The sequence below is a fragment of the Petaurus breviceps genome, unplaced genomic scaffold (assembly GCF_028583685.1).
Source record: "Petaurus breviceps papuanus isolate PSGF00001 unplaced genomic scaffold, PetGlider_PUasm1.0 90388, whole genome shotgun sequence".
Lineage (NCBI taxonomy): Eukaryota > Metazoa > Chordata > Mammalia > Diprotodontia > Petauridae > Petaurus > Petaurus breviceps.
Genome location: NW_027187237.1, coordinates 1 through 27625, shown reverse-complemented (window position 1 = coordinate 27625; position 27625 = coordinate 1). Strand labels below are relative to the sequence as shown.

Here is a 27625-nt window from a genome sequence, read left to right as displayed (position 1 = left end):
GATGGAGTGACTAGTTCCCTTGTTAACTGAAGCAGAAGGGATGCAGTTTAAGACACCCAAAAGTCTTCCTTGAAGTTAGAGATGGTGCTTGAAAATGGAGATACATGTTGACGCTTCAAGACTGGAGAAACTTCCTGACCTAAGGGGGATGAATGAAGTGACCTACTCTCTTCCTAATGTTCTTCCCCACCCCTCCCCACCCCCAAAAGTGTTTGACAACCCAGATCTATTTCAGAACGATCTATCTATGCTCAGCGGAAACAGCAATGTGACATGATATGATCTCATTCTGAAGCTAAATAAAACCATTGTGTGAGACCCAGCTCTGGCTACTACTCGCTTGTTCCATTTCCTAAGCCCAGGAGGCCTGTGGGGGAAGAAGGGTTGAGGGGGAGAGTCTCTGGAAGGAAGGAAGGAAGATCAAGGAACAGAAAAGGAAATACAGCTAGGAGGCCAGGGTTTGGGGAAGGGAACACCGAGGAGGAATTACCAAGAGCTGGTATTGTGGGGGAGGCAGCCAAACCCCAGGCCCTTGAAGAAAAGAGTAAGGCTCCTATGTTACAGCACTGAGACAAAAGAAAGGATTTTCTGGGAGTGGAATGAAGAAGCTTTGACATCACAGGTGCTTGAGAAATGCCTAATTGGGCTTCAGTTTCTTCATCTGTAAAATGATGCTATTGGTCAATATGATCTCTAAGATTCATTCCAGTTCTAAATCCTATGTCTATGTCATGAGAGGGAAGAGGAACTTGTAGGGATTTCATCTTCAGAGATGAATCCCAACACTAGTAGAGGGAATGGGAAGGCCTTCCACTGGATGGACCAGCATGGTACTGGCACCAGGGAAGTGGGGACTGACTGTAATTCTGGGCTTTGGGAGGAAGGGGGATGGGAACTCCATGATATCAGGATCAGGGGCTGTGTCTGGAGAGCGAGGGGACCAGGTGGTTTGTCTCCAGGAAGGGAGAGAAAACAGGAAAAGACTTCAGTTCATTTCCTTCTGCTTGCCTTGCCCCTTCCTATTTTAATTCTAGATGCAGAGCTATGGGGTGGAGGGGAGGAAAACAGGTGAGAGAGATAGGGGTGGTTGTTGTTCAGCTATGTTCAATTCTTCATGACCCCATTTGGGGTTTTTTTGATAGAGATACTGGAATTGTTTGCCATTTTATTCTCTAGCTCATTTTATAGGTGAGGAAACTGAGACAAACAGGGTTTAAATGACTTGCCCAGGGTCACACAGCTAGTAAGTGTCTGAGGCCAGATTTGAATTCCAGTCTTCCTGACTCTTGGCCCAGCACTTTATTTACTTCACCTCCTATCGGCCTAGAGATACTTATTTGCATGTGCATATAGAAATAACAAAGCTCCTGTTCTCACTTCCTTTGCCCCTCTCCACTTCCTCTCCGGTTCCTGTTCCTTTTCCCTCAGCCACAGTTCCATACAATTTTGTATCTACCTTTCCCTAGAAAGTGCCTCGTTGGCAGAGAATCCTGCCCTGACCTCAGAGCTATTCACCATCTTTCCCACTCCCTTCAAACATACCTATCCTGGCTGCCAACATGATCTGGCAGCAGCTTGTACAGATGGCATCAGGCCTAGGTATAGAGGAGGAAGAAAGGTCCTTCTGGTGGCTGGCTGCACATTAGCTACCTCCTTGGCATAGGAAGGGCATGGATGGGCACAATGGCTGTACCAGTTTGCCTTTCCATCCCTGGGTACTACAGGTCAGGAACTAAGACTACCAGCTTCAGAAGTCTAAGGCCCTGACTCCCTGTCTGCCTTAGGTGGTAAAGGGTCACAAGGTTGGTAACTAGCCAAAAATCTCCTTTTCTGTAACTTTTACATGTGGCCAGGGATAGTGGACAGATTGGATTGGGAGGGAGGGAAAAATAGATGATAGGAAGAACTTTTTAACATTCAAGGAAATCCCTGGGGTAACTAATGGGCTTGAGTGATGCTTATGTTCATCTTCATACCCCTTCCCTTGGTGGACCTGGCAGAAGAAATGACCTACACATCTTGCCTTTCAGCTCCTCACGACCACTCCTGAAATCTCACTGGATAGTGAGGTATAATCCTTAGAGAATTAGTCCCTGGAAGCCCAGATGCCTGTATCTCCATCATAGCAAAGGGCCATTGGTTTGGTAGATTGGTTGGAATTACTTTATGGATTGGACTTCATCACCCTCAATGTCAAGAGTCTTTGGAAAGTTCATGGATCTTTGATATACTCTAGCCTGAGCACTTGTGCCAAAGTGCCTGCCTCCAAGAAGGTGGTATGGGCCTATTTGCCACTTTGCAACCCATCTCCATGCCAAATCACCTGGATTATACTCCATCCCTCTTGAACAATAGCTCTGGAAACAGTATTGATATCAACAATACCATTCCTGGAAAGATTGTCAATCATTTCCCTATGTTTTCAATTACCATCCCCTCTGATTTCCCAAATATACTTCCCTGGCCACCACTCCCCTATATGTGTTGTCCTCCTTACTTAGAGTGTAGACTCCTTGAGGACAGATATTGACATACATGTTTGTATTTATATCTAATAGCTGGCACATAGTAAGCACTTAATGCTTTTTTCATTCATTCATTTGAGAAAGGGTGCAGTTGATAGGGTGAGAGAAGTCTTTCTCTCAGGGGGGCAGAAACCAAAGTTGGTTGGTGTAACTGGAAACCCTGGCTTTAAAAAAAAAAAAAAAAGGAAAACATGAAAGATATTTAGGAAGCTAGTCTGGAAGGATAAGGATTACTCCTCCTCACCCCCAGTGCAGGAAGCCCTTGAAGGAGAGGACCCAAGCCTACCTCCCCCCAACCTCTCTTTGTCTTCTGCCTAGGCCAGCCTATCTACCACTTCCATGAATGACAAAATCCCTGAGGCCTTCCTGGCAGGAGGAGAGCCAGTGCCCCAAGGAAGAACTCGGAGATGCCTGTCAGCCGTGGAGCCCAGTGGGCAGTCTCGGGAAGAAGAGGAAAAGGAAGATGGCTTCCAGACAGTGATCTGCCGAAGATCAAAAGCCCATCGTGCTCCAAGCTACATTTGTGACCCTTTCAGGCGTCACAGTTGGGAACCTGGTAGTGTATTCCAGGATGCTGCCAATGATCCATTGGGAGGGTAAGCCCCCAAGGGACCTATGTACCTATCTTTTTGGAATCCCTAGACTTAGGAGAAGATGGAATAGTGAGAAGAATTAAATTGTCTTGGCACTTTAATCCCTGCATACAGATGCCCTCAGATTTGGAAGATGATAGGAGAGTCTGAGACTTCTAGTTACCACCTAAGGAACTTAGATGGACAAAACCCAGGTATCTAATTCAGAATCTCTTTTGGACTCTGGGGGTTCCTGCCTATGGTCTTAGATATAGATAGATAGATAGATAGATAGATAGATAGATAGATAGATAGATAGATAGATAGATAGATAGATAGATAGATATAGATATAGATATATCTTAGTAGCCCTAAATTCCTCTAATAATCCTTTTTTCTTGCTTTTTGAAGAATTGAGAAAACTGAGGGAGAAGAGAACAGAATTCCCTTTCTTAGCTATTGTCTGTCATTATTGGGTTCCATCCCTCTCTTCAGCTGCTATTGGTTCCCTTACTTCCTGAGCATGACATACATCTTTAATCTTGAATTTCATAGAATCATGGACAATGCCAGGAGAAACCCTATAGTTTATCTAGTCTAACTACTTTAATTTTTCAGGTGAAAAAAACAAAGGAAGAGAGAAGTTAAATTGTTTGAGAGATTTCTAGGGGCAGTTTAGCATAGTACCTCTTACCCCACATTCAGCCCACTGATTTCACTCTGAGGCTAGCAGAAAAGTAACTTCTCAATAATTTTAAATTTAGTGGACTAAACTTGTATTTTATTTACTTATTGGAGGGCAATTGGGGTTAAGTAACTTACCCAAGGTTACACAGCTAGTTTTTTTGTGTGGGTTTTAAGTGTCTGAGGCCAGAACTGAACTCAGGTCCTTCTGACTCCAGGTCCAGCGCTGTACTCACTGCGCCACCTAGCCACCCCAAAGAAAAGGCAGGATATATACATATATATATTTTTTTATTATTATTATTTTTTGCTTTTTGGAGAGCAACTGAGGTTAAGTGACTTGCCCAAGGTCACAAGACCAGTTTTTGTGTTAGGTGTCTGAGACCAGATTTGAACTCAGGTCTTCCTGACTCCAGGGCCAGTGCTCCATTCACTGTGCTAAACTTGCATTTTAATAGAATAAATTATCAGCTTTTTGGGTATTCTAAGGAGTTAGGATACTTTGGATATGGGTAAAGGGAATAGTATATACACCCCCCAGAGCTGGGAACAGAGAGACAGATGGAGGCATCTCCCCTAGAAAATTCCCAACCATTTCTCCAAAGTCAGAGGAAGTCAGGAGGAAAAGATCCAGGGTCAGATTGAAATAGAGTAAGTGATAATGTAAGGACCTGCCATTTGGGATTAGGCCCTGATTAGGCTTTGGTAAGTATGCCCATCTCCTGTTGGTTCAGGGCTAGATTAGGCTGAATTTCAGAAGACAGATACCTAATTTGTATCCCTGTGGTAAGCTTGGTTGGAGTGGAGGATGTGGGGGACGAAGCATCTCTCCAGCACCTAGGAATTGAGACCACGGAACCTCCCCAGCTGATGTGATGATTCCCCTCCTTGCTCTACAGTCATCACAATGCCTCATCCAAAATTACTTCTGTATATAGGGCAGAGAGTGCAAAGTAATCAAGGAGGCAGGTTTGGAGGTAATAGCCGAAAGAAAAAAAACTGGAAGTGGCATGAAGTAGGGAGACCCCGTTACCAGCACCATCCTCCTTCCCTTCCCTGACCCATCTCTAACTTTCTTCTGGGACAGAGCTCACTCTTGACCAGCAGGGGCCGCCCTTGTCTGCTATTTGCTTGGGAGGCGCCACATGGAGAGGCCAGTCTAGGCCAGCTTGTGTCCCTGGCCATGGACATAAAACAGAAGAATCTAGCCAGGGATTAACTCATTCAGTGCTGTTCACAGCCTGGCCCCTTCCTGTCTTTCCAGTCTGCCTACACATTACCCCCTTTCCTGCATTCCTGGTTGACACAAGATGCTTACTTTCCTGTGTGCATGCTCTTGTAGTACCTGCCCCTTACCCCTTCCTTGGGCCTAGAATGTTCCCCCTAGCCTCATTGGTTTCCTTCAAGATTCAGCTTGAGTCACCTTCTGTGGTCGACATTTCCTGGGCTATTCCCTCCTCTATCTACTCTGTGATTATCTTTTATATACTATATAGGTTTTTGTCTCCTCCACTAGAATGTAAGCTCTTTGGCTTTTTCATTTGTATCCCTAGTGCTTAGCACATAGTGAAATCTTAATAAATGCTTGTTTATTGATCTGGTACTTGTTGATATCCATCCAGATGCTGGGTATGGCTGGTACTAAGGGACATAGTTAGTAAAGTGAATGTGTGTTTCCACAGGAACCTGCAAATACTGGGGTCCAGGGACCCTCGGAGAATTCCCTTAGTTCAAAGTCAGGAGGAGCTGGAGACACTTATGAGGCTGCAGGACCAGAGTGCCCAACCCCAGTACCTGGTATGGATAGATTTCTCTCCTCATGGGTACTTACTTACCCCCCAAACTATGGCACAGTCTCTCTCTTCCCTACTCCCCTCCTCAAATCACTTTATCTTATACCTTTCTGGGCTTTTGTCAGATGTCGTGCCCATTTGTCTCCCTCTACCTTCTATCTCTTCATCTAATAAGGACTGAGTAAGGCTAGAAAGTAGATTAGAGGTTTTGGGGTCTAGTCCCTCATTTTATAGATAAGATGAAGCCAAAAAGGGTTAAGTCACTTGCAAAAGGTCACATCTAATAAGTAGCAGGGCTGGGTGGGATTCTGATCCTTATCAGAACTAACTCCAAATCCAGCACTCTTTCCATTCCATTACACTTCCCACCCCCGCCCCATCCCGGCCTTTTTCTGTATCCTCTGTTGTGTCTCTTTATTTTCTCTGTGTCTTTCTGGGCCTCTATGTTTCCTGTCTGTGTATGAGTCTCTCTATCGTTGTCTAATTTCATCTACTGATTGATCTAATCTTTTGCTTCCTAAGTTACCCACAATTTGAAGGGTGAGGAGCTTCTCCAAAATAGACTGGTTTCATTCCCAGAGGTATGAAACAGGCTCCCTTTTTTTGCCCTTTCAACTGTGGACCCCAAAGTCCCCTCATTTTTGAGGCAAACTTCTTCTTAATTCTATAATTATTATGTAGGCAAATCTAGGTATTTGGGACCCTGATAAACAATTGTAGTCCATTAGGAAGGGGAGTCCCTATCATTTCTGCCACCTCTGTCTGGCCAATGTACCTACAACCTCTCCTGTTCTGTGCTCCCCCACCTCAGCTCTTCTTCAGTGTTTGGGTATTAGAGAAGCATTCTAGCTCACTGAGGGTCTCCTCATCAAAACAAGATGTTTAATTTGTTGGAAACCTAAATCAGGAAAGAGGGAAAGGGTAGCCAGCTTCAGGAAAGCCTAGTTGCATTTTCTACATCAGAATCTTTGATTGTTACAACCATTGGTACCTTATCCAGTCTGGGGCCCAGGCAGCTCATCCTTTTAACTTTTCTGCCCCTCCTCTCCCATCTGGGTCTTTTCAAAGCCTTATCATAATTTATCTCCCATTTATCTTTCTTCATTATTTTTTTTTTTAAGCAATCGGGGTTAAGTAACTTGCTCAAGGTTACACGGCCAGTTATTTCTGGGTGTGGTGCTCTCTAGGATTCCATCTCCAGGTCATCCCAACACTGGAGCCAGTGCTCTTACTCACTGAGCCACCTGGCTGCCCCTAAGCAATTGGGGTTAAGTAACTTGCTCAAGGTTACACGGCCAGGTGTTCTGGGTGGGTGCTAAATGTCTGAGCCCGGGATTCGATCTCCAGGTCATTCTGGAGGTATATCCTACCTTTCCAAGCATTCTATCTCATCTCCTCTTTTCTGCATTTTCTCCCCGGTTTTTCTCCTCTTTTTTCTACCTAATTAAATTAGTGCCATTTGTCTCATTGGTTCTAATAAGGTTCCCTCCTTCCACTCCAAATCAGACTGGGTGATCAAGTCAGATTGGGTAATTCACAACATCATTCACTTTACCAGAGTTGTCTATATACCAGTTCAGATTGAGAAACACAAGACTAGGCCATTCAAAAGAATTCATTTTCTTCTTAAAGATCTCCGACTTTAAGAATGCCTGAAGTTAGGTTGCATCTGGTAGAAAGGAGGGGGTGCAATAATAATTTTCCAACCATCTAAAGTGAAAGACCCCAAGTGGGTAGTCAAGGAAGGAGTAGCATCCATCTGGGAGGCCCACATTTAGAAAGGAATCAAATGATGTAAAGTGGGGAGAGTTTGGTAGAAAGGTGAACTCAATAACCTCTTGGGGTGGTGGGGGTATTGGACTGATTATAGGCTCAGAGTTCCCACCATCCATCCTCTGGTCCCTTGAATGGCCCTGCCTGTGGCATCCTCTCCAAATCTGTATCCATGAGTGGTATTGATGGCTACTTGGATCTAGATGGTGATGGTGAGTAAGAGGGAGGGGGATGCTAGAAGGGGGTAGGCAGGGAACAATGGATGTATCCCCATCTTCTCTGAAGTATGGAACCAGACTGAACTGTTTTATCTGAGTCAGGGACTAGGGCTAGGCAGGACTAGGGAGATATCCTGGCTCTTCATTACAACTTGGTCTATGCCTAACTATGCTCCCTTTGGAGACTCCCCAAATTTCTGTCCAAAATGAGGGTGAATGTGTACATTTCCTGGATTTTTCTTTCATAAAAAATGAGGAATTCAGGACACAAGCATCTGGAGCTCCAGCTTATATCTTCACCATAGGCAGAGGACAATCCTTGCTTTCCCTTCTTTCCAAGATGGGGACTTGGATCCTAAGCATCCATCCATGCCCCAGCTTCCCTACTTACCCAGCTTCCTTTTAGTTTTCTTGGGATTTCTAATTTAGGTTTTAGCCCCCCCCCCCTTTTTTTTTTGCTCAGACCCCGCCCTCACCCTCCCTCCAAGAAGTCCCCAGTGCCCGCCTTGGGGATGGAGTCATAGGCACCTGTAGCCCTGGGAACCTGATCCAAGGTGTAGAGGGGGGGAAGGGAGGTAGCTGTAGGTGCCTTTGTTTCGATTTAGCCAGACATATCTCGTCTCCTTTTGTGTTAGCAGAGAATTTACCCCAATCTCCTGGTCCTGACTTCAACAACGGGTGAGTGTAGAGCTCAAAAAGCCCCTCAGAAATCTGAAGGTAGGTCAACCAAAGGGGTTGTGGGTGGTGGATTTTGTGACCTTGAGGGGTCACTTTGTTTTCAGAAACACTATTTCCCAACAAACACTCCCTTCTACTTCTAATGCATGTAATTCTCTGAGCACCCGAGAAACCCCTTTCTCTTTGGAAGGTTTGGAATTTGACCCATTCTACCGTGGTAGATGAAGAGAGGAGATTCTCAGTGTCACTACTACATGGAGGAGAAATCAGGAGGAAGGGGGTGTCCAAGATAGAGGGATAAGGCCTGAGGTGGGAAAACCAGCAACAAAAGGCTAGGGGATGGAAAATAGCTGGGAAAGCGAGCTTTTAGGGAGGGAGAGTAGATAGAGCCAGTGACCTTGGAGCATTGGTCAGACATTAAGGGACTCAGATAATTGACAAGTGGCATGGGACAAGAGTTGGGAAGGCAGTGGATACAGGAAAGGCGCAGTATTGGATAGGGGCTGAGGGAATAGTAGAGGAGCAGGGAGGGGGCTAGAGGCCACACTGGGTGAGAAAACCTAGTGCTGGAAGATTTCAATAAGTATCATGTAAATGAGCATGCAAATCAGCACCTGTTTGAATCCCACAGCTGTGGCCTGTTTAGTAGGACACATTGTAAAGGGGCCTTTAAAACACTAAGTTCTGCTTTTGGGTCCCTTAAGTCTTCAGCTGACACAGCCCCCTCCTGGCTCTGGGTTTTGGAATTAGCTCATGGGATAGGGCTGATGAAATCCCAGGAAACTCAGCTCTGACTGGCAGTGAGCCCAGGGACCATTCTCAAACAGAAAAGGGGGGGCAGGTATAGGTCACCGAGGGTTCCCTAACCACTGAGGTTGGCAACAGGAAAAACATGGCCACTGAGTTGCCCAAACTCCATCCTACTTCTATTTGGGGTCTGCATGATGTCAAGAGAAGCCAAGCCCTGCTCCATAACCTCTCAGGGGGATGAGGGGAGTCTCTGGTTAACTGGGAGGAGCTTGGAGCCACTCTCTGGAATAGAGGGATAAAATAAACCAGATCTGGGAGGTCCAGACAACTGGAAGAGGAGGGAAGAGGTTGGTATCTGTCTCTCTGAGGCTTTTTCTCTGACTCTTCTGTTTCTCACCCACTTTCTGGGTGTCTTCTCTTTTTTCTCTCTCTCTTTACAATATGATGTCTCTACTCTCTCTGTTAACTTTCTTGGGGGTGGCTTTGTTCCTTCCATCCTGTCCCTGTCTCCAACTCTGTCTTTTTATTTCTTCAGGATCTGGGGAGGCAGCTGCAGCCAGCTGGACATAAAGCTCTCAGGAAAACGGGCCGGCCACTCCCTTCAACGGACCCTTAGCCTCCTTTGGGGCATGACAGGCAAAGCCAAGGTAGGAGCCACTGGGGACTCAGAACTTCATCTTTGTTCTTCTTCCCCTCTCCCTTCAATTCCTATCCCTGTCAATAGAGATTTTGAACCTGGGTTCAGTTTTGAAGCAGCCAGACAAGCTCCCTTTCCCAACAACTCCTCTTCTGTTCCCACCCAGTCTACTATTCGCTTTAGCTGCCAGCTGTAGACAGCTGGATTCAGGGAAAAGCAAAGCTCCATAAGCTTAACGCTGATATGGCTCTTCTGCCTTCCCCTTTTCCCCATATAGCTGAAAGACATGCAGTAAAGGACTTAAGCCCTGCTTTGGGGCAGATACTACAACTAGAAGTGGGGGTGGGGCAGGCCACTAAGGTGGCTTAGTTTGTAGAACACTGACCCTCCAGTCAGGAGGACCTGAGTTCAAATCCGGCTTCAGACACACACACACACACACACACACACACACACACATATACACTTAGCCTGTGACCTTGGGTAAGTCATTTAACCCCAATTGCCCTACCTTCCCCCCCCCCCACCAAAAAGAAAAAAAAGAAAGAAAGAAGAAAGCTAGACCATGGGCATGATTTCTTGTATGCACATGTACATATACACATACTTGTGGCTATTTGCAATCCCATTTCCAGGCTAATGTAGATTCAGACACATAGTTCCCAACTGTGTATCAAAGGGGGTTGATATTGTTGAAACAACAACATCAGGTTGTTGATATTGTGTTAACATCTTCTCACCAGAGAGATATGGGCAGGTTGAGGCTGAAAGAGGTAAGAAAACACAGGGCCAGAGGGAGGAAGAGAAATAAGCGGCGAATATGAAAACCTTTAAGAGAAGAGGTCTTCTCTCTCCTCTTAGGAAATGCAAACCTCTAAAGTATGAAATCAAGGAATCCCAAGGTCCTAAGGTCCCTGTTTCCTCTTCCTGGCAGCTCAGGGACAGGCAGATAAGTTCTAGATAATGGAATTCCTCTCTTCCTACAAGGTGGGTTTGACCAAGGAAGCTGACCCTACCCAGACTGGATATGAAAAGGCTAGTCCTGATAAAGCTGAGGGTGTTTAGGGACCCTGGTGTTCAGGTTGGAAAAGAAAAGCTTTTAGAATAAGTCATGGAATTTTTGCCACCCAACATTTCCTTCCCTATATTCACTTTTTTTAGCTCTCAGTTGCCCTCTAGGGTGTTCTGTTTCTGACTTACTCCTTTGTCTCTATCTTTTTCCTGTCTACATTCTCTCTTTCTCTGTCTTTCCTCATTGAATATATCTTTTGTCTATATCTACTTTGCCTCCCTTTCAAATCTTACCTGTTTTTCTCCCTTCCTGTTCTTGTTCAGTGGAGGAGATCATAGGGCAGGGAAAGAGCCTTTTATGTCTTCCAGGAGATGAAGTCCTACTAAGCACAAAGAGAAAGATGTGACTTTCACATGGAAGTGTTTCTGAATTGCACTGGTAGCAATAATTATACTTTCCTCCTCCTTAAATATTCGAGGGCTAAGACAAAGGTCTAGGAGGTGGGGGAGCCTCTGATGTCCCTCTTTATTGCTCCAGCCCTGTCCCCCAGATCTCTCATCTCGTTGCTGAACCTTGTCCTGAGATGTTGTGGGACAGAAAATCACCCTGTTTCAATGCTAGGTTGGAAAGGAGAGTGTTAGAAGTCTCTCCATTCCTTGTGTTGCCTTTTATGCTAGCTTTTCTTCTCTCAAGGCTCTCTAATCACCTCCTAAACTTCTCCACTGAGGAAATCTGAGGCACTGTTGTCTACTTTCCCCTGGGTCATTTATACCTTACATTCTCTGCTTACCCATGCCTTAGCTCCTTTCCTCCATCCCTCAGTAAGGGTCAATGTAAAAGGGACAGAGCCAGCCATCCACACTGCCACTGTTAGCTTAAAACAAGCTGTTGCCGAGTATCCAGATCCCCTTTTCCCTATTCTCCATCGAGAAACGGAATGTTTCACATGTTGGATGGGATACAGAAAGTAGTGGCTACTTTAAGTCTGGTAGGACAATAGATCTAAAGCCCCCTATTTTATAGAAAAGGGAACTGGGAGTTGGCCAAGATCACACAAGTAGTAAGTGTTAGAAGCAGGACATGACCCGAGGTCCTCTGACTCCAGCACCAGTGTTCTTTCCACTGTACCCGACTAGGAGCTGTGGTGTTTTAGCCATTTCATTTCATCTGAGGTGGGTCACTGGGTGGGAGTGGTGGGATTGATTTCCTAGGTGATAAGCATGGGCTGGTAGGCACTGAGGGAGAAAGAGTAAAGACAGAACATCTATGGCTCATCTTTGTGGCCAGAGAACAGGTTTCTTAATAAGGCTAAATCCTTTGGATTTTGTGCAGATTGCCTCACCTTCCTCGGTCTTCATTGAGTGAGGGCTCCGTGAGACATCATGGATGGACACTGCAGTGCATGGGACAGAGTTTGAGGGTGAGAGATAGAAATGAGTAGGGCCTTTCATTTTCCCCATATCTAGTCTGAATTTGGAGGCCAAGGGTGAGAAGGGACTTACTAATTTCTAGGGCTTATTTAGGATTAGGGTTCAGATCTCTGTTCAGGTACATTTGGGAAAGACTGTGTAAATCTATTCTTCAGTTGTAGCTGGCAGCCTCAGAGTCTGCCCAACTCTGTGGAGGAGACACAGAGCCATAGCTTGTCCCCTCCTCTGGGCCCCTCAGAGGGTGGAGCAGGGAAGGGGAAAGAGGGGCTGGTTGACTCCAGCCTCTTTCAGGCTGTTTTTAAATTTAGCTCATTCGTCAGGCCTGGCTGCCCTTCGGGGGAGACAGAGTCCAGACGCCAGGGTCCAGCTGATGTAAAGGGTTATTGTGCCATTTTTGCTGGTCCTTCCTCTAGGTTCAGGGCAGGAAAGGAAAAAAGAAAAAAAACAACAACAAGCATTTATTAAGTTCCTATTGTGTACCAGGCACTGTGCTAAATGCTGGGGAAATAAAGAAAGGTAAAAGACAGTCCCTACTCTCAAGGAGCTCACAATCTAATCGGGGAGAGAGCAGGCAAATAACTATGCACATACAAGTTATAGACAGGACACTATATTGATAATCAACAGAGGAAAGGCACTAGCATTAAGGGAGATCAAGAAAGGCTTCCTTTTTTTTTTTAGGGGAAAGGCAGGGCAATTGGGGTTAAGTGACTTGCCCAAAGTCACATGGCTAGTAAGTGTGTCAAGTGTCTGAGGCTGAATTTGAACTCCAGTCCTCCTGACTCCTAACTTTGACACCTAACCGCCCCCACCAGGCATTTTCACTGGCTCTCCTCCGTGCCTGGAACTCTCTCCTGCCTCATCTCTGATCCCTGGCTTCCTTCGAAGTCTCAGCTAAAATCCCACCCTCTTCAAGAACCCTTTCTTAGGGCAGCCAGGTGGCACAGTGAATAGAGCATCAGCCATGGAGTCAGGAAGACCAGAGTTCAAATTCAGCCTCAGACACTTGACACACTTACTAGCCATGTGACTTTGGGCAAGTCACTTAACCCCAATTGCCCTTCAAAAAGAAAAAAAAATGCCTGGTGTTGGCAGCCTTATCAGCTGTGTGACCCTGGGCAAGTAAATCCCTGTTTGTCTTAGTTTCTTCATCTATAAAATGGGGGTAATGATATTTGAGGATGAAATGAGATGATGTCTAGAAAGCACTTAGCACAGTTCCTGGCACTTAGTAGGCCCCACAGAAATGCTTATTCTCTCCCCTCAATAACAAGTGGGGGAAGTCAGGAAAGGCCTTTGGTAGGAGGAGGTACTTGAGCTGAGCTCCAGAATGAGATGAAGGGTTTTAAATACCAAACCAAGCAGTCTGTATTTTATCCTAGAGGCAAGACAGGTAGGGCCTGTCTTGAGTAGAAAATTGACGTGGGTAAGACTGGGCAACTGTGCAGAGGATGCAGAGAGGGCATGGCTGGCTGCAGAGAAAGCTCAGAGACAAAATGGTGGGGTGGCAATTAGGGAGCTTTTGCCAGGTCCACTGTGAAGGCAGGGAGAGCCTGAATGAGTGTTGGCTGTGTGAATAGACAGGAGGGGACAGGTGTGAGGGAGGTTACTGAGGCAGAATCAACAAGGCTTGACAACTGTGACTGGTTATCAGGAGTTGAGAGGGTAAAGAGTTGAGAACTGTGCCCTTGGCAGAAAGAGACATTAGGGGTTGATTTAGGTGTGGAATAAGGTGAATTCAATGTTGGACAGGTTGAGTTTGCAATATCTACAGGTCATACAGGGGGTGTGGGCCTAGAGCTCAAGGGAGAGAGAAGGAAGGGATAATGTGGGTCTGAGTGTCATCTCTATAAGGATAATAACTGAATCTATAAGAGCTCCACAACCAAACATAGTGGGTGGGGCTTGGATAAATGATCCTGCTAAGGTGCTCAGAAGGAACCATTATTACAGAGAGAAGTGGAACCAGGAAAGAGCAAAAACCTTGGAGGGGGGAGTGGGCAGTAGTGTCAAAGGCTTGGTGGAGGTCAAGAAGGGTAAGGACTGAGAAAAGGCCCTTGGATTTGGAAAGAGATAATTAGTGACCCTGGGAAAGTGGTTGCTAGGGAAGAGAAAATACACTGATGGTGTGGGGGGAGGCCAAGCCAAACCCAGCCAATGAAAAGATGAAGGTTCCCAAAATAGTGGCAGGAGCTAAAACTGGTACCTAGAAGAATGCTGAGTTGGACTGGAGAAAGGAAAAGAGAGCAGCTAGCTGTTGGGCCAGGTTGTCCCCCTTTAACACATGCCACACCTTCATGGACCAGAACCAGGCCAATTCCCAGCACAGATGGTATACAATTGCCTTCTGTTCCCTTCTCCAGAAAAGGGACCTGCTGAGAAGCAGTCACAGGTTGAAAGGTGAGGGATTGAGGTTAGATTCAAGGAGGAGTTTTCCTAAAAGCAAAAGAATTCCTCAGGAATAATCTCTCAAAGGTGACGATTATTCAGCCACAAAGAATAAATTTAAGTGTTTACTATGGGCCTGGTACTGTGCTAAACGCTGAGGATATAAAGAAAGAAAAAAAAAAGAACAAAAAAAATCCTTCCATTCCTGGGCCTGCTTGTGAAGGAAAAAGTGATGAGAAGAGAGCAGTCTTTGCTCGTAGTTTTAAACATAAGACTTAATTAAACTACAGCAGGAGCGGTGGGACTTAAATATAAAGAGACTTCCTTAGCAGAACGGATGTTAACCTTCAGAAGAGCTCAGGGACTCTTCCTCTGCTGGGACGGGGAAAGAGAAGTCCGGCTGCCCCAACCAAGAGGGCTGCCCTGGAGCGCTGCCCCCAGTGACGGGGCAAGGGATTCTCTGCCACCCTATAAAAAAGAAGGGACCACGTTTACTGGGTGCTTCACACTTGACCCTTTGGCTGCATTCCTTTAACACTGAATATTTAGCTTTTTGGATCCCTTTCCCCTCCCTTCCTCCCCCTCCCCCTGTCTCCTAAAGCCCAGCTTTACCTGAGTGCTTGGGGGGAGGGGTGGGCCCTAGGTACCTCACCCCCTAGTTCTAAAAGCCTGAAGTTAAAGGTAAGGGGGCTAGGGAGAAGGGGGTGGGGGGAATCGGACGAGTTTGGAGGAGATTAGAGGAGGAGTCGAGGAGAGCGCTCCGGGCTCCGAGGGTGGGAGGGAGAGAGTCGGGCCAAGGGGCGCCCCCCATTCGGCGGGTGCGCGGCTGCCCCTTCCCCTCGCCCGCCTCCCCCCCTCCGCTCCTCCCCCCTCTCTCCTCCCTCCCAAGCTTCGGCGGGGGTGGAGACTAGGTTTGAGGAACTGATGCTGGGTGCTGAGCTGGGGGAGTCAGACTTCCTGTCCCCGAGACAGACGCGTGCTGGGCGGACCCCTCCCCCTGCCCCCCCATCCTGACCCGCGGACAATAGCTGGACGCCTGGGTCCGCGGCCGAGTCCCGGCTTCCCCTGGGCGGCCCCCGCCCGCTCCGGCCCCCTCCCCCCCGGATTATGTCTCGGATCGAATCCCTCACTCGGGCGCGGATCGACCGGAGCCGAGAGCAGGCGATCAAGGTGGGCTGGCCTGCGGCGCCCCCTCTCCTCCCGGTTTGGGGCGCTGAACTTGGGCGGAGCCGTTAACAGCGGCCCGGGACAGGAAGAGAGGGAAACGGGGGGTGGGGGGGGTGTGGACGGGAGTCGGGAGCCAGGGCTCGGGGCTCCTGGAAAGTTGAGCCGGGCAGGGAAGGGGGTAAAGCGCTGGGGGGGAGGGGGGTCTCCCCGCAGCTCCCTTCCCCGTCCCACCACTGCACCGTTCGCCCCACCACCACCGGGGGGGGCCACCGCCCCCCCCGCCTCTACGTCCGGCAGGCGCCACCTCCGTGCTCCCACCTTTGTCCCTGCCGGTGGTGGAGGGGGCTTTCCCTGCGCGATCTTTCCCCGGGACCAAACTGCACACGGCTCGGCCACAAATGGACTTTCCAGCTGTGATTCACCCTCTCTAACCTCCCCCCCTACACATAGAGTCACTCACATTCACATTCGGTCTGGGCCGGGGTGGGGGAAGACAAACCCTTGTTCATCTCCTTTCCATTATTCCCCACCCCCAACGTGGCTGAGGAAGGGAGTTAATGTCTTTTGTGTGGGTATTCTTCCGTCTACTGAGCCAGCTGTGAACCCTCTGGGGAGCTGTACCCTACTTGCCAACTCAGTGTGCTCCCCTCTCCCCCTCCTCCGGGACCCCATGCTCTCCCTTCATTGCCCAAGTTCCAGACTTAGGCCCTCCACCTCTCACCTTTTATCCTTTCTTCCTCAACCCAGGTACCTGTCTCCCCAAGAAACCCCTTTTCTAGCTGTAAATTTAATTCTCACTTGTGGGACCTTTGACCCACACCCCAAGAGCAATGATCCCTCCAATTCCTTAGACTCTAGGAAATTATGGGGATGACTCTACCGTGACTAAGTGGGATCCTGGAAAAGAGCTTGTGGAAGACCCATGCCTAGATTAGACAATCCTCCCACCTCTACAGTAGACTGACACCATTCCTCACTCACACTGGCCTCATTGTGATCTGGGCCCAAGACTAAAATTTCAGAATTGGTTTAATCTCTGACTTATTCTCCTCCACACCATGCTGCCCTGGTGGGCCCAGGTGCTTAGCAAGATCACTTAGAAGCTTGGATGCTATGACCTCTGAAAACCCCCAAAGGTGGTGGAAAACCCTCCTTTTATATTTCCTTCCCTGCCCCTAGACAGTAGGACACCTGGGCTCCCAAGTCTGAAGGCCAAATCTGATGTGATTTGTATTTGGCTAGCCTGAGGGTTGAGGGGACAGCCTGACTGGTAAGGCTTGGGCTGAAGATCTGGTGTCCTGCAAAGAACTTGAGGTTTCAGTTAGAGTCCTGATCAATAGAGGGCTAGGTTGGGACAACCTGGGGGGAAAAACTAGCACAGGGAGAGGAGGGAGCAGCAGGCTTTCCCTGAGCCCTTCTGCTACCACTCCGGCCAGTCTTATTTAAGCTCCAGAAGTCTGTTTATTTTTTTGGCCGTTAGAGTTGAGACCCTGGAGTGAGGCCAGGGGGGGCGGAGAGGCTTTTTGAAACCACGGAAATTGGGTTCCACCCTAAAAAGGAAGGGGGGGTGGGGAAGACCAGAGGGTGGGAGGAAAGGGCTTAGGCAAGCGTGAAGGGGTTCTGAGTAGGCAGAATTACTTGGGCTTCTTTGAGGGGGTGGGGGAGGGTGTGAGATTTGGGAACTTGGAGGTCAGATGCCATAGTATCTAAGAAGTCAGTCACCTGGATTGTCTATATTCACACCACCTTCCACCCCTTCTGCAGTCCCCATTTCAGGATGATAACTGGGAGGCTGAATTCACCAGTCTCTTCCTCATTATTGAAAATTGAGACCTGGAGGCTAAAACCCACTGGGGCCAAAAAAAAGTGGGCACCTTTAGAAAGTATTGTGGTCTTGGGCTTGTTGGAAGGGGAGGGCCATGAGAGAACTGGTTACAGAAGGGGATCCCCTTTCATCAGTATATTTTGTCTCCCTCTCTCCCTCCAGTCTAGCTGCCTTCTTTTTTCATTTTATACATGATAGGAAGTGGGGGGAGATGGAAAGATCACTAGATTGGGGCATATGGTGCTTTGGACCTAGGTCTTTAGTTTTATCTAGATCTTTACCCATCTTTTGTGGTCACCCATGAGAGGAAAACTCTGCTTTTATCTTCCTCTTCTGCTACTCCCATCTGGCTCTTCAACTGTCCTTTTTCTCTTCTGTAGCACTTTTAGTACTTTAACTCCTTATTTCTCTTCTTTCATAACATCACCAACTTTTTTGCTTCCAACATCCCCCTGTTCCACAAATTTCCCCAATTCCCATAAGCTTCTTTCTCTTCCCACCTCTCCCCTACCCCCCAAACCCTGAGACTGATTTTTTTTCCAGGAACAAAGGCTCCTTTTCTGACCAGGAAAGGTCAGGGGCCAGGAGACAGGATGCAAAGGATGGCGCTGGGGAGTTGGAGATCTTCTTAGGATTTCTAGGATCCAGGCATCTGGGTGTGAAGCTGAACTGAGGGTGTGAGGAAAGAGGAGAGAGAAGGTTTCTTTGTTCTGAGTAGTGGAGAGAGGTGGCTGGCTTTGTGTATAGGGACTTGAGCGAAGCTAGGGGGAGGGCTGGGAAAGCTGGGGAGGGGACTAAGAGGCCGGAAGTCCTGGAGGGAAGGCTGAGGAAATTGGGGTTCCCCAGGGGAGGCTGACACTCTGGGAGCTAGGAAAACACTGAACAATCTAGGGAGTTATGGAGCCTGGAGAAAGGAAGGAAAACAGACTAGAGAATCAACTGGAGAAAGAGGAATTAAGGTGTGTTGGGGAGGAATCTTTATAGGTTGAGGGAATTTAAAATGAGAAGCTCAGAGCCCAGCTTTTTAAGAAACATTGTTAGGATTAATGTTCAAGAAAAGGAGTGAAGGGGCTGGCTAGAGCCCCCTCTAGGATGTGTGTGTGTGTGTTTGTGTGTTTATTTACCTGTGTGTATTTCATTTTCTGTGTCTTTTGATTCCATGGTTTCAGTGGGGGAGTGGGGGAACGGATCGGGGAGCAACCAGATTGAAGGCATTCTGTTTGGGAGGAGGTGAAGGTAGAAACTCTGGAGTCTTATGTATGGAAGATAATTTGTGAATACACACAACCTTATTTTCAGTCCTTAGGCCACAGTATTTCCCACAAGTTAGAGTAAAGTAAATGGAATTGTTTGGACTCTGCAGGGACAGAGTCATAGGAGATATGGAGAGAAGTAAAGTAGCCCATTTCTTCCTTCAGTTAGAGTGAGCTGGCTTTTGGGTGTTCAGGCCCTGCTGGGTTTGTTGCAGGAGAATGGGGGGACAAGAGCATAGGCTGCAGACAGCAGCTGCCCCCCCCTTCCTGTAGCCCAGCAGGCCTGCCCTGTGCCAGGAGGGCAGGGAGCACTGGCACAGCCATTGTTCATCTGCACAAATGCCTGTCTGTTTGCTTTTCTTCCCCCTCACCCCTCTGCTCAGCCTTCTCTCCTGGCCTGACAGGTGCAGCTGGATTGAAGAATGACTAGGGGCCAGAATGTCTGGGCCTTGAAGCAGATTTTTCAATGACTCTTCTACCTGTCTCTATCCCAGTCTTATATCTTCATTCTCTTTAGGACCCCTGTACTCCATCCCCTTCTACCTCATTTTGCCCCTGTGCTTCAAAGTCCCCTCTCCACCGTTGTCTCTCTGCTCCAGTGACCTCTACTTCCTTCATCCACCAAACATTTATGAAGTCTTGTTTTGAGCCCAGCATTTTCTCTGGGATTTTCTGTTACTCTGAAACAAATGCCTTAGTTCTGCTTTTGTCCCCTTCTCCAAATAATCTCCTGTAGTGAGGAGATCAGATTTCTAGAATGTTATGAGGGTAAGGCCTTGCTGGGATCATCTTATGTCTTCCCTCAAAATCCTTTCAGTTAGAGATCCTTTGTCTTCCCAATGAATGACCCCAGTCCTATGGTCATAGGGCAGAGCCACAGGTGACTACAGACCTTAGTAGAGCCCCCCAGTAGAAGCCAGGACTCCTGAGTCCTTTCTTACAAAGCAGGGTCTCTCCTGAAAACACTTGAGGGCTATTGTCTGATGTGAGGGGGCAGCAATAGAGAGGTAAAGTAGACCTCTTGGTAAATCTCCCAATGGCTGGGGTGGGAGGTTGGAAAAATGAGAGGCTGGGGACTGGGGCCGTTACTATCTCTTATCTCCAAACATCCCAGGCTAGGCTTCACAGGCCTCCAGCTGCTTGCTAGTAGAGAGCAGGAAGCCAAGGTCTGAGCTTTGGCATTGCTTTTCCCTTCCTGTGGGTCATCCTTTTCTTCATCTCCCGGTTTTTTTTTTTTGTTTTTGTTTTTTTTTTGGAGGGGGAAGGCAGGGCAATTAGGGTTAAGTGATTTGCCTGAGGTCACACGGCTAGTTTTTTGTGTTGAGGTTGGATTTGAACTCAGGTCCTCCTGACACCAGGGCCGGTACTCTATTCACTGCATCACCTAGCTGTCCCCTCATCTCCCATTCTAAGAGACAACATGAAGGGAGAATGGCAGGAGATAAGAGAAAACATTTTGGCCATAACCCACAATTCCCTCTCCCTTTCATTCACCCTTCCCCAAGATGAAGATCTCTGGAAGGAGGCTTTGGTTAGGAGGGCAATAAGGAGCAGGAAAGGGCCAGGAGCAAGGAAGGACAAAAGGACCTGTGAGTGGGAGAGAAAGCTCAGGGACTTGGAGGCAAAGGACGAATATTATTTTGCACTCTAAGACCCTGAAGGAAGATATCCTGTATCTGGGGTTCTTAACCTGGAGTGGGGAACTAAAAAAATAACTATTTCAATACAGTTGGTTTATTTCATAATAATAAATCTTTTAATTTGTGAATTTATAAACATTCTGAGATCAGGTCTATAGGCTTCACCAGGCTGCCAGAGCGGGGTCCATGACACATAAAAAGTTAATGGACCCCTGCTCTAGAGCAAGGGGTCTATTCTGGTCCCCTCAGAGACTCAAACCCCAGCTCTTCCACTTACAGAGAAGTCATTTCGCCTTTCCAGCTCTCACTTTACAAATTTGTAAAATGAAAGTGTGGCTAGAGTTCCTGGGCTCCAAGTTCTCAGTCCAATAAATATCAACCTTGGGAGAAGGGGGAACAAAATGACCAAAAGGAAAACGAAAGAAGAGTTCCTGAATTCTAGTCTCCTAAGGAAATTTCCTGAATTCTAGTGTCAGTCTTGTGGTTGCCTCTCTAGATGCTCCCAGTTCAAGAGTTCTGGAATCTAATCTTCAAAAGAAAGGCAAGTTCTTGGTTAGCACTGGCTTGTTAGAGGAGAGGATTAAGAACATGGTGTTTGAAACTGGAAAAACAGCTAGGAAGTTGAAGGGATGACATGGAGCAGTGAAAGACTTAGGATTTGCCCTTTGCTAATTGGCCATCAGGTCCAGCTGAAAGGGAGTCTGACTCTAGCAGCATCAATTGTAGTTCCTTTTCTGGGGTTCATGGTCTTGGGTGGTAAATGGGACTCACTAGAATGTTGGGGGCTTTCCTTCCTAGCAAACCCAAACTGGTTTCCTTTCAAGGGGAATCTTGGTGCACAGGGTATTGGTAGGATCTGGGGGACTGTACAGTTTCTGAAAGATGGACCTCACTGGAGATAATTATATTGCTCTATGGACTACTGTAAGTCTTTTGTATCATGTTTAATGAGTCTTTTGTGGTGTGAGATAAAGGCTGACCTGTGCAAGGAAAAATAAGAAATACAATGAAAGAGTTGGACCTAGGTGCCTTGTAAATCTCAGCTTTAAATTTATGATTCTGTGGTCTGGAAGGGGCTGGCATTATAGCAACAGAAGAGAAGTCAACAAGGAAGGCAGCTTGGGGAGTGAAATCAGAAATGAGAGGGAGAGACCTTGATGTATTTTAAACTCCATAGGCAATAAACTAGGCAGAAAGGACTGAAAGTTGCATTAATAAAGATGGAAATTAGCATGAAAGGTTTTCTGATGATTGGAGCTGGGAGACCCTGGATTAAAGAATAGCATTCCCTTTCCTGAAGGTCTTGGAAGAGAGGGAAGTGGTTGGAAGAAGTCCCATCTTATTGAAAGAGTGATAATACCAGAAGGGCTTTGTAAAATATAATAATAAAACTATCCAGCTTACCCTAGAGTCTCCTTTGGCAGTCTGGTTCATCCCCTCTGACCCAGAACACTAGGGCTGGCACAAACTACCTCCTACAATAGCACTAGGCAGTGCCAGGGGCCAGCTCCCTTCTTGGCAGCATCCAAGCCGCTATGTGCTGTTGCTGCTGCCCACTATTTACCAGGCCAGAGAGGGGATCACTTCAGGAGAGGGTAAGTTCCTGGACATTGAGTTGGGTAGGGTCTCAAGCGCCAGTGTGCCGGTGGACTTGGCCACTCAAGGCTTCCAGTGGAATCAAGGCCATATATCTGAGGAAGGAAGGGATCTATCCCATGTCCCCTTTTCTAGGTCTGCCCCTAAGCCTCTTGCTTCCTTGATTTTGTCTATATCCTTCTCCCAATTCCATGGATTATTTACCTCCAAAATTTGGAATGTAGGAGACAACAAGAGGTATCTAGACAAGTGAAATTATTGGAAGTCTGAAGATGGAGTTGGGGATTCGAAAAATTGTGATTTGAGGAAAGAATATGAAAAAACAGAAATGGGTGCCAGGGTGTGGGGCCAATCTGGGGCACCATGCTATTAGGTTAGCAAAACTAGCTGACCCTGATCCAGGTAAAGGGGGGTGAAGGAAAGGTAAGGATGAAATTTTTTGGAGGGAATCTTTAAGGGTTTGAAAGGTTATGGGAGGACCTATAATACCCAAGAGAAGCTGTTAGATCAAGCTGAAGGGAGGCTAAATTGCTGAGGAAGGATTTTCAGGTGGGGTAGGAGGTTTCAGAGTCGGGGAGTGGAAGGTGGATTTTCAATTATCATGAAAGTAGTAGTAGATAGAAGTTAATCTGCATGGAGGCAAAGGAAGGGATACAGGAGATGAAGATTGTGATATGGGGAGGACCAGAGGAGTAGGTAGAGTTTAAAAAAATAAAAGTAGATGGGAACTGAGGAGGAGGGGGAAGAAAGGAATAAAGAAAAAGAGGGAGATAGGAAGAGTAGAACGGGGTGAAAAAATGGAGCAGGAAGAGACAATGAGGTTTGGAAAAGAGGCAAGAAGTGGGGACGGAGTAAGGGACCACTGGCTTTGCTTATTTTTGGCCACATATGGGAGACCCTTCAGAGCAAAGAAGGGTATCCCAGGAATGCTCAGTGGAACTCCCCCCTTCCAGGTCTTGTGCCCTTGTACAGCCCCTGCTTCTGACTCAGCCTTCCATTACTTCCTCTTTTTGACCCCAGGCACCATGGCAACCCTTGCCCCACTTTTAACCCTCTCTGTGTTAGGGTGATTCAGACTGGAAACCAGGACTATATAATCCCTCTAAATGAAATTCCCAGAATCTGGGTTTGAGTCCTCTAGAATTCCTAGTCCTTCATTATACCTGGCACTCATCTAGAGTTTGTAGCGCTATTGGGTATGGAGCTCTGTGCTAGATGCTAGGGAAGATAAGAAGTTGATCAAAACAGGTTCTTTTTTTTTTTCTTTATATGGTATTTTTAGGATGAAGTCTTAACTGTCAAAGAGTAGGTATGATCAGTTTTGTGACTCATTATATATGACCATATTGCTGTCCAAAAAGTTTGTACCGATGTATAGTCCAACCAGCAATATAATAAAGTGCCTCTTCCTCAAGCCTTTCTAACATGGAATATTAAAGGGTTTTTTTTTCCTGGTGTGTGTGTACATGTATGTAGTATCTTGGGTATTTTAGTGCCATGATATAAGAGGGATACCATTTTAGTATAAGATATAGCCCTGCCTTCATGGAGCTTATAGTCTAGTAGGAAGATAAGGTAGGATGATTACTGTTATCTACAATATACATATGAAGTACATTAGGAAAATATAAAAATGATGTGAGGTCTGAGGGAGAAGGCATGCAGAATTTGTTGTCAGAAAACCTGGATTTGAATCTCAGCTTTGCATGTACTACTTCCTGTGACCTTGAACAAGTAACTTAGCCTTTCTGGGCCTCAGTTTCCTCATCTGTAAGAAAAGGATTGGATTAGTACCAAGGCCAAAATTCCATGGAAGAGTCACTTTCAACAAGGGATTTTAGGGAAGGCTAAATGAGGAAGAGGGAGCATTTGAATTAAACTTTAAAGGATGGTGAGGAATTCACTGGATGAAGGAGGCAAGGAGAACATTTTGAGCATGGAAAATAATTTGGGCAGAAGTACAGGAGTTGAGCAAAGTTAAGGTTTAGGAGAGAAGCTCTTTTAGTTTGGCCAGAGTATAGAATGCTTAAGGGGGAATGTGGTTTTGTGGCCTGGTGGACTTAGCATCCTTAATGCCTTCTGCTGTTACTTGCTCTGGGATGTGGGGGAGTAACTTAACCTTTGGAAGTCTCAGTTTCCTCATTTGAAAAATCAGAATAAGAAGGGAAATGTGAAATCTGAAACCTATTTCCAAATGTTAGCTGTGAGGAATAAAGGAAATAACATCCCTGGAGGCCTTCCTACAGTCTAGGGGCTGGAAAGATAGACAAAGGAGTTTGAACTTGCCTGGGTATGTAGGGAGCCACTGAAGATCTTGGAGCAAAGGACCTTTTGTGGCCATATCTGTGCTAAGGAAGACTCAGGACTGTATCTCCAGTCTCTGTTTTTGAGGTTGGGGGGAAGAATAGCTAACATTTATATAATACTTTAGGGTTTAAGCATCACAAAATTATATGGTTTATAAATATTACCATGCCCATTTTACAGATAAGCAAATAAGCCTGATGTTACATCACTTGACCAGTAGTCACTTAGCTAGTAAATGTCAGAGGTGAAGGTCGAGTCCAGGTTTTTCCCCTCAAGTCCAGTCAGTGTTTTTACTTCCATATCATAATGCCTCTCAAGGGACTGGAATTTTCTATTCCCCTTTGTCCTTTTCCTTCAAGTCTAAAGGAAAGATCCAAGGATCAGATTCAGGAAGCCACTTTGGAGGGTTGTAGAGTATATGGACATAGAGAGATGATGGTACTTTCATCTCTCTATCTTCACTGGTTCTTGGGGAAGATTAGGGTGCTGGAGATTGATAGATGAAAGTTCAGAGGAGAGTGCCTCAGAACTAGGAAATTGTCTGAATTAATCAGGGGTTTGGAAAACGGACAAGGCAGTGTGCCATAGTGGAACAGCACTTCTAGTGTCCGGAGAGATTTGAGTTCACATTTGAACTCCATGAGCTGTGTGATCCTGAGCAAATTACTTTACTGTGAACCTCAATTTCCTCATCTTTAAAAATGGAGATGATACCTATGATATCTATCTTATAAAGTCTGAGCGATGAAATTACTTTGTAAACTTTTAATCTCTACTGGAACGTAAGAAGGCTAAAAGAAGGGTTGACAGTATATAGCATCTGAGACTTGATAAATTTCTCAGGTTGGTATGTATATACGTAGGGAGAAATTGCATTTTCTTCTATATCCATGAAGTTAAAACTAATACTGTCATGGAGAAGGGATTTAGGTCAGACAACAGAAGGGTATTTCTGAGCTTAAAAAACTTAAAAATGAAAAAAAAGGTTCATCTCTCTGAAAAGGGCAAAGTGAAAGGGAAGGAGTTAATTTGATAAAAGTCATCAGAGTTAGACTCTAGAACAGACTTTATGACAGAAGCAAGGGAGACTTTAGAATTTCCTTTCCTAGATCTAGATCTAAAAGAAAGAGTGCCCCAGATTGGTTCAGTCTGAAAAAAGGTTCATCTTGCCTAGAGAAAGGGGGATAGACATAATGACCCCACCCCCATGCCCCAGGAAAAATCCTTATCTGTTTAGGATAAAGTGAAGGGGAAAGTCTAGCTCTAATGGGGTGGGGTCAAAGCTTGGAGATTGTGACTTCTGGTCTTGGGGGTAGGACTCCACCCCCACCCAGTCTGATCAGGGGAATCTCCTTGCTCCCCCTGCTGTGGCTGCCACAGTGACGGCGGCTCTGACACTGGTTGTCATGGTTATAAGAGGAGCTAACTCCCAGAGTTGGTGAGCTGGCATCCTCTGCCTTGCCTGCACTACCCTCCTCTCTGCGCATCTTCTCCCATCAGAGGGAACACAGAAGCTCAAGGGGACAAGGAGAGCCCAGGCCTTGGGGGTGAGGGTAGGCTGTGGGTGAGGATTCTGAAGACCAAAGCAGAAAAGATGAGTGGCAATCGGAGGCAGCCAAGCCGTCGGGGCCAGGTGGGTAGGGGGACTTAGGTGACTCCTTTGAGATCAAGTCCCTGATGGTTGGAAGATAAATGGTGGGCCCTTCTGGGCAGCTAGCTATTTCCTTAGCATCCTTGGGTAGGAATCACTGCTCCAAATTGCTCTCTTTCTGGCATTCCCCAGGCAGGACCTTCTGATCACCAGTAACCATGCTCTGTCTATCTAACTATCTCTCTAGACCCTCTGGAATTCTGCCCAGGTCTTCTCTAGCTTGATTCCATTTTTTCATCTTCCTTACAGAACCGGGAAAAAGAGAAGATGAAAGAAGCCAAGGATGCCCGCTATACCAATGGGCACCTTTTCACCACCATCTCTGTATCAGGCATGACGATGTGCTATGCTTGTAACAAAAGCATCACGGCCAAGGAAGCCCTTATCTGCCCAAGTAAGTTACCTGGACCCTGATGTTTGCTACCAGCTTGCCCTTATCTGGCCCTTGTGTCTTTGTTCCTCCTTTCCTTCTTTGAACCTTAAAGATTCCCTGCTTCTATAAACTCTGACTATTAGGGTCAGATGCTTATATCTTGTGGCTTCCCTCTCTTATTCTGAGGAGTGGGTAGCTGTGGGAATATGTCCAAAGAGAATGTCAGAGGGAGATGGGGAAAGGAAAGGAAACATGTGGTGGGGTATCTACCCTGCAGCTGTTCTTCTGGCATCCCCCCCAGTGACTTTCCTCCTCCTCAGGCTCTCAATTCTGTAACATCTGTCCCAGGAACAGCTGGAAGGGTGGGGGTAATAGGATGAAGGAAGATAAGGAATGTGGGGCAGTAGGGGGTGGAATTAGGAAACTGCCAACTTTGCAGCTGACCCTGTCAGTCCCTTTGGAAAGGACTGAGAGTCAGGACTGTAGGATCCATTTCCCCCTTCCTTCCTATTTATTTAAACTGGGAACAGAGCTTGAGATCTCTATCTAGAGAAAAGGATGGGATTATGGGTTCTGATTTTCCCCAATTTCTAGTCCAGGTCCATTGTGATAGAGGGAGGGCACATCAGGTTTATGATGTGATTGTTTTTGGCCTCCTCCTAAACCGTGAAGTTGATCCAAATCTAGTAGACTGGGATGAGATCCAGAGGGTTCCCTCTCTCCCTGAGACCTCTAGAAAGGCCTTAGAAGAGAGCCATTTAACCTTGCCTCCCAAAAAATATGGGGAGCCAAAGTAATGGTTTTAAGGACTGAATTGGAAATGCACTGAAAAAGGTTTTCAATCTGGCAGTAGAGGGAACCTTCATCCCTAATTCTCAAATGCCCATGGAGCTTGGGGAAGGGACACTGTAAGTAGCGCTTATGAGACCTCCCTAACCTCTTCTTTAGTTCAAGTGGGGGGTGGCAGAGGGATGTGGAGGTGAGAAGGGATCCCCAATCTAGATCCCTCCAGAGATCCTGAGAAAATTCCCAATCCGGAAGCCTGTTACCACGGGAACAGAGGGAGGCGGGTGGCGCTATTTTAGGAGCAGGTGGAATGCGGAGGTTCGATCCAGAGACACCAAGGGGTGGGGGTTGGAATAAGACTTTCTGGAGGGGATGAAACTCCCTCAGCACCAATTTTCCCCTGCCCCCTTGGACCCACCCTGTTTGACTTGTATTTGTGGAAGTGAACAGGGTTCTGGGTATTGTCTGAAGGAGTTAGCAGAGTTTCCGGTGTTGATGCAGTGGGTTGGGGTGGGGAAGGGGAAGCTGGAGGAGGCGGAGTGTATGGTGGAGGAGAGGGCTGGTCAA

The 27625-nt window shown here is 46.7% G+C and overlaps 1 protein-coding gene and 1 long non-coding RNA gene across 7 annotated transcripts; one reads left to right on the top strand and one right to left on the bottom strand.

The window, feature by feature from the left end:
• The first annotated feature begins 1003 nt into the window (after positions 1–1003).
• Positions 1004–27617, top strand: LOC138177343 (A-kinase anchor protein 13-like). Of its 3 annotated transcripts, XM_069108502.1 has the most exons (6): positions 2713–3121; positions 5464–5578; positions 7445–7559; positions 8204–8243; positions 9529–9640; positions 26149–27617. In XM_069108502.1, exons 1-6 carry the CDS (start codon positions 2865–2867, stop codon positions 26311–26313), a joined length of 804 nt encoding a protein of 267 aa, XP_068964603.1. In that variant the 5' UTR covers positions 2713–2864; the 3' UTR covers positions 26314–27617. The 3 variants fall into 3 exon arrangements, 2 of the variants coding, with proteins under 2 accessions (XP_068964602.1, XP_068964603.1); XM_069108501.1 differs by lacking the exon at positions 26149–27617 and having other exon boundaries at positions 1004–3121; positions 9529–10094; XR_011172476.1 differs by lacking the exons at positions 2713–3121; positions 5464–5578; positions 7445–7559; positions 8204–8243; positions 26149–27617 and adding an exon at positions 8732–9340.
• LOC138177344 (uncharacterized) lies at positions 9568–16437 on the bottom strand. Of its 4 annotated transcripts, XR_011172479.1 has the most exons (5): positions 15946–16437; positions 11985–12035; positions 11771–11877; positions 10936–11024; positions 10195–10394 (listed from the first exon to the last, which is right to left on the bottom strand). It is a non-coding gene; the product is annotated as an uncharacterized lncRNA (long non-coding RNA). The 4 variants fall into 4 exon arrangements; XR_011172480.1 differs by lacking the exons at positions 11771–11877; positions 11985–12035 and adding an exon at positions 9568–9707 and having other exon boundaries at positions 10238–10394; positions 10936–11021; positions 15946–16095; XR_011172478.1 differs by lacking the exons at positions 11771–11877; positions 11985–12035.
• Positions 27618–27625: the final 8 nt, after the last annotated feature.